At 39.5% G+C, this 6,671-nt stretch overlaps 1 protein-coding gene across 1 annotated transcript in view; it reads right to left on the bottom strand.

Moving 5' to 3' along the window:
* Nucleotides 1-1,306: 1,306 nt before the first annotated feature.
* The window catches only part of NSMCE4A (non-SMC element 4 homolog A (S. cerevisiae)), a gene marked incomplete at its 5' end in the record, with an annotated part of 8,640 nt that continues 3,275 nt past the window's right edge, over nt 1,307-6,671 (bottom strand). The window contains 6 exons of the mRNA XM_010157701.1: nt 1,307-1,390; nt 2,844-2,935; nt 3,597-3,645; nt 4,407-4,501; nt 4,952-5,042; nt 5,874-5,973. Coding sequence (XP_010156003.1) covers nt 1,307-1,390; nt 2,844-2,935; nt 3,597-3,645; nt 4,407-4,501; nt 4,952-5,042; nt 5,874-5,973 — 511 coding nt within the window. The remainder of the gene's footprint in view (nt 1,391-2,843; nt 2,936-3,596; nt 3,646-4,406; nt 4,502-4,951; nt 5,043-5,873; nt 5,974-6,671) is intronic.

Genomic DNA, 6,671 nt, shown 5'->3' with positions numbered 1-6,671 from the left:
GGGGGGGCCGCCTCCGAGGAGCGGTCAGTGACCCGGCCGGGCCTCCCCCGCGACGGCTGGATTTGCGTGAAGCAAAATCGGTGTTGTTGTAGATCAACAGAGCCGATCAAACTCCATTTTCACACCCCCTCATTGCTCCACCACGCTTCATCACCCTCCAGAACACGCCCCAGCAGCAGAGCTAAAAGCAGGACCCCCCTACCTTGACCACAAACCCTGCCTCACGAGAAAAAGGAAGGAAGAAAACCTAAAAATTCCAGAGGAAAATAACGTCACGGTCTAATCTAGAGATCCTACCTAAGTTACAAAACCAAACGCATGTGATGGACAAAGGGAAAAAGGAAGGAGGAATTTTTATCTGTAACTGAGACCAGATTTCCAAACTCCAACCTTGATTTCCAAAAGAACCGAAGGACAGTATCCATTTGTCCTGCAGCACCCAAGATCGTATCAACAAGAAGATTATCACAGCAGAGATGGTTAACAGTGTCTATCCCACTTGTAGGCTGCTGTTGGGATGTTGAGACAAGGGATGAAAGAAAGAGGATAGCATTTCCTTTCTATGAAAGCTTGTATCAGTAAACTTTATATATAAAGTAGTAAACGAAGCCACAATATATAGAAAGTATATGGTAATAACCCTGTGCCAGGTTATTGCCCAGCCAGTTTATATAGAGTGTCGAGATGTTCCAATAAAAATAAATTTAATTTTACAATATATACATATAAAATCTTTCCTGAAGGAAACACGTTAAAATATTTTCTTTAAGGCACCTAGGGAGAAAGAAAAAAGAGACAATAAGACAATATGCATTAAGATTTGGAACGTATCAAACAACTATGACAATAAAATAATTCAATCCTATTGTTTGAAGAATTTTAGAGGGAACCAGGCTGTCTTCCATTTCTGCTTCCTTAAGTCCTTCTTCAGACTACTCTATTAACAACATCAGCTATCAGTAGGTTAAAAAAATACCCCAAAAACTAAGCTATGATTCTTCACCGCACTGCATTCCAAGTACAAAGTTCCAAAATTTAACTCAAGTGTATCACTTAACATCCAATGTAAAAATAAAGTTGGTGGGGTTTTTTTCAGCTAATCACTGCGTGGAAGACTGGATTACATTTTGTTCCACAGAAATCAAGAATATAGAAACGTTCCAGACATTTTACAGCTACCCTACTTATAATTTTTTCTACATTTGTAAGTCACAGGTGGTTTCCCCACAATTCTTCCACATGCCTAAGGAACTCATGCACTGTAGGCTTATTTAGTCAGATTTATTAAAAGAACTTACTTGAAGAATTAAGTTATCTCCATTTCATCTCCATTTTTATGGCAAGGAGGGGTAATCATGGGTTCTGTTATTTCATATGTTTCTACGATCTCCTGGTAAGAGATGACACGAGTATGTAAGCTACAAGAGCTGAACTATTTCAATTTAATTGCAGTTACCAGCAGGTTTCTCATCCTAAAGCACCATTTCCAATTACTGTGTTTCTTCTGCACACTCTGAGTGAAGGACAAAGTTGTATGTGCTAAAAATTACTTTTTGTCTAAGATTTATTACAAACAGTGAGGAAATTCTATGGAGAACTTCCCCTCTAGAAGCAAGTATCATATAAAAGGGAAGAAACAGACTCCATATTTATGGAGTCCTCATAAAACAGGAAAGGCAAGTGTACTGGGTTGGTAGAGCAAAGCTGAGGGGGGTGCTGCTACAGGGGTGGCTTCTGGGAGAAGCTGCTGGAAGCCTCCCCTGTGTCTGACAGAGCCGATGCCGGCTCCGAGACGGACCTACCACTGGCCAAGGCCCAGCCAGTCACAGTCACAGCATGTTTAAGAAAGGGAAGTAAAAAACCCACCACCTAGAAGAGGGGACATTTTGCAGAGAGAGCGTGAGCAAGATGTGAGAGAGCGAGAACTCTGCTCCAGAGCAGAGATTCCTCAGCAGCCTGTGGTGCAGCCCATGGTGAGGCCAGCTGTGCCCTGCAGCCACGGAGGGTCACGGGTGGCACAGACCCACCTGCAGCCCGGGGAGGACCCCACGCAGAGCAGGGGTGTGCCTGAAGGAGGCTGTGACCCGGTGGGCACCCTGCTCTGGACCAGCCTTCTCCTGAAGGACTGCACCCCATGGGAGGGACCCACACCGGAGCAGTTGGTGAAGAACTGCAGCCCCTAGGAAGGACTCACGAGTCCTCCCTCTGAGGAGGAAGGACTGGCATTGACTGTGAGAAACTGACCCCAAACCCCTTTCCCCATGCCCTTGCACCACTTGGGGAGAGGAGGTGGAGAAAAACAATGAGTGCATTTGAGCCCAAGAAGAAGGAAGGGGTGGGAGGAAAGTGGTTTAAGATTTGGTTGTAGTTCTCTTTTTACTCAGATTTGACTGATGATAAATTTTTTTCCCCAAGTCCGGTCTCTTTAGCCCATGACAGTAACTGCCGAGTGGTCTCTCCCTGACCTGATCTCAAGCCACGAGCCTTTCATTGTATTTTCTTTCCCCTGTCCAGCTGAGGGGAGTGATAGAGCAGCTTTGATGGGTACCTGGCCTCCAGCCAGTATTAACCCCCCTCAGCAAGTCACTGCACAACTTCAAAGCACTTAAAACTGACCAGGCTTCAAGGATCAAAGATGAAATTGCTATCCCAATTCTCAGTTTGCTGCAGTTAACAGTATTCATTAAATTTGTGATTGTTGTGGAATCCATAAAATTAAATGGAGCGATAATATATATGGGAACGCCTGTCCTCATCAGGGTACATAACAGCACAAATCTCAGATGCATTCTTACACTTAAGGAAAAAAATTAACTAAAAGTATCAAGTGTTATGTATTATACCTTCCATTCATGATAGTTCAGAGAGATGACAACCTGGTTCCGTGCTCCAGCACTACGGTCACCTTTCTTCACCTTGTTGTCTTTTAGAGGCTCTGTTTAAAATACAGTATTTTCAGTATTTACACTTGTAAAGTCACTTTCCTCCAGGAACACAAAAGCCAATCATTTATACATGCTCTGCTAAGCCAGTCTCCATCAGCACTCTGTACCATATACTTCTTAAGAAATTTCTTTAGTCTTAACTCCTAAAAAATTAGAAACTAACATTTCTCAGAACCCCAGAAGGACCCAAGTATTTAATTCTTTATGAAATCCCACCAAGGTCTTAATCCCATTGATATCCTGTGGGAATGAAAGCCAAAGATCTCGTACACAGGACGGCATTTCCTTTTCAACTGTTCTCGAGTTGCAGCACTTCCCAACAACTCAGACAGACCCTGGGCACAAAATTATCTTTTCTCAGCAAAGCAAGAAACAAAAGTTCATATGCTTATTAGTAAAAATACCACTTAAAAGGAAAGGTAATAACCTTTCATTTCTATTAATAGAATTGGTGTAGATCTGCATAATTTAAAGAGACTCAGTCCTTTCAGTTCCTCTCATTCATCTCTTCATCCCTTCAATTACATTCACTGCATATCCCCCAACCTCTACTCCTGCAGCTAAAAATACCTAAAACTATGTGAACACCTAAGATGGAGCTACTTTTCAACGCTGTAACGAAAACCAACCACAGTCTTTTAAAGATCTTACCTATTATTGGTAATTTATCGTCATCCAGCTTTAATCTTGCAAAACCATCCTGAAAGACCGTAGGATTTAAAGTTTCAGTTATTACAGCTATCTAATTAGGATAGTGCACTGAGATTTCATATTTTCAATTAATATGTTACATAATCATGGACAGGTACATATATTGATAAAGAATCTTAATTGGCAGACCAAATAAAGATTTTAATATAGCACTTATTCACAGAGAATGCAGCTGATACAGGACAGTTGGTAACTGCTAGATTATTAAAAATTTGTTTTCTTAAAGATCATTATTATTCATTAAATACACCTGAGTTAACCCTTCATAATGACATCAGTATTCACTACAAACCTGAATTTAGTCAAAATATATGTTTTTCCTCTTTTCCCAAATTCATTTTATTTATTAGTCAAACCAAGCATAGCTTGAAGTAAAAATCTGCATATTCAAGAATAACACAACACTGCACCGACAGACCTTCCTACAACTCCAGTATCTCTTCTACACTCTACAACTACTCTTCTACAATCTAAAATAATGTGAGCTAGAATCCCTTTCTGGAAGTTTACTGACAGCAATAATGGCACTATTGTTTTGTTGGTAAACTGACTGTAGTAGAAAAATCTAACAAAAAAAACAACCCGTCTGTCCATTCTAATTACCAAAATATCATAGACTGTAGAAAACAAATTAGAATTCCTAATATTTAAATTTTAATCTGTCAATACTGACGCCATAAAAGCAAATAATTGATATTTTAGATAATTCCAGCATCTAAAATGAGATTTCAAGAACATGTGGCGCCTTACCCTTATAATGAAGGACACATGAAAGATGTTTTCCACAGTGCGTGCAAAAGAGTTTGGATCAATCACAAGATCAAAGAAGGAAATAGGTGTACCAGCTAGAGATGCAAAAAACGGGTTGGTTAAAAACAAGGTGTCACACAGAGAGCTGATCTATGTAAACACACACTTAAGAAAGTCAGTACTCCTTTAAAAGCCAAGTGAATGCGTCTGTCAATTTAGTTGAATCCCAGTTGCTTGCAGACAGAATTAAAGTTTCTAGATAGTATTATTTTCTTCCACCTTTTGCCATGCACAGAGACTGTTTCATTGCCTTCTTACAAATGGCATGCTCTAGCGAGAGGGTAGGGTTTAAATTCACTCGGCAAACAGCAACCAATTAATGTTCATAAAAAATACATGGTCAGTATATATCCTTCAACATCAAGATTTCCACTTGCAAACTCCACCTGATTTTGTTTCTATAGTTTAAGCACTCTTAACTGCAGAAGACAGAGCATTTGTTTTCTCAAATTAATGCTTTAAAAGCTTGACTGAATCATACTTACGATCATTTAAAAAATGAGTTTGCAATAATCCCAAAATCCTCTCTACTTCTTTTTCTGTAGCTTCCTGATGAGACTCCTCCATTTTTTTTAACTGGAAAAAAAAAGAAACATCATTTTACCTCAAATTTAACTGTTGTAAGAGCAGAATATGAAAAGGGTCTTTTATGAACACAGAAGGTAACTTTTTCTCTCTATGCCACACATGGGGTTACAGACACACTTACGTCAACGTCAGACAACGGTAAGGGCTTTAGGAATCAATTCCAATTTTACGGTATCAAGCTGAAAGCTCACAGTTTACGTGGTTTAAGTCTATCTACAGGTCTACTCCTGGGTTACCCCTACTGGTACACAGTCTCCGGGTTTACTGAAAAGGTTGATTCATAAGCATAGGGCAGTTCGTGAAGATTTCTTACTTTTTTCCAAAAAAAGTCACCTAAGTTTATGTGTTGCACTTGATGATCTTAAAGGTCTTTTCCAATCTAAAAGATACCATGATTCTATAAATAAAAACCCCTGTATAAGTATTCTCAGACTTTTGTCTTTCTGCCAGAGTAAAACAGAAATAGGGAAACAGAAAACAGGGAAAAGAGTGGTTAAGTGAGCTAATTATGTCATTGCTGTTAATTACATTTCTGTGCAAATGCCACACACAGACACTTTTTTGGGGGGATGGGGGTAGTTGTCAGTCTGTAAATCCTATTTCTAAACTTGAAATCAGCCTGTAAAGTCCTATTTCCTTCCACTCAATGAAATACTGCAGTCCACGCAAATCAAGAAAGCTAATACTTAAGTGTGAATCCTTCAGTACTGCACAGTTCACAACCACAAAACCCAAATGCACACTAACAGAAAAATGTTAAAAGTCACCTGTAATAACTACGGTGTAACAAATCATTAATAAAGACAACACTTCACAAACCTGAGCAGGCATTGCCCGTTTCTCTTCTCCTCCTGGAACCTTTTTCTGCCTCTCAATCCGTTGCCTTGGTACAGGAGGATCAGACCTGAAAGATCCCAACCTAACCAAAATAACAAGAACGTATATATGGAAACACGTTTTACACTGTATGCTAAGAAATCTATACACCCAGCAGTTGATCTCCTGATAAAAGTGCCAAGTAACGACGGAGATCTAAAAATAAAGCCTCATCGCATTTAGAGACTTCTGTAAACCATCCCCAAAAGGTGCTCCCAGTATGCGTTGGCAGCCTCACACCAGAATTATCAACAGGATGTATAAAAACTGATGCAATTATTCCAGCTTTCTTTTTTATAACTGAAAACTTTACATCTACTTTTCTTAAAGCTGCTTAGGAAATGAAACGGAGTATATGGTTGATGCCCTCCACTATCTCCATTTGAATCTATTACAAGCTTTTCTGCCTGAAGACTCTCTCCATACAATATTTATCTCCTTCTTCATCTATTGTTCAGTTTCTGTAAGTTCAAGTTCGCTTTAAAGAAAAAAAAAAGCACAGACAAATTTTGACAATATAGTTGATCAATAGAACATTCAGTACACTAAAATGAAATCCAGAGTTTCTCATTAAACAACATGAGTGTTATATACGTGCTAGATTTCAGCACTTTCTGGAAGTGCTTACCTCTCTCCATTGACTATATAAGGAACTTAGGCTCCTAACTTTGATTGCCTTGAATCTCCACCAAGTTAGATGCCTAAAGGAGAGAGTGTGAATGGAGACTCAAGTCAAGTTAG

The sequence above is a fragment of the Eurypyga helias genome, unplaced genomic scaffold (assembly GCF_000690775.1).
Source record: "Eurypyga helias isolate BGI_N326 unplaced genomic scaffold, ASM69077v1 scaffold18730, whole genome shotgun sequence".
Classification (NCBI taxonomy): domain Eukaryota; kingdom Metazoa; phylum Chordata; class Aves; order Eurypygiformes; family Eurypygidae; genus Eurypyga; species Eurypyga helias.
This window is presented reverse-complemented; position numbering and strand designations above follow the sequence as displayed.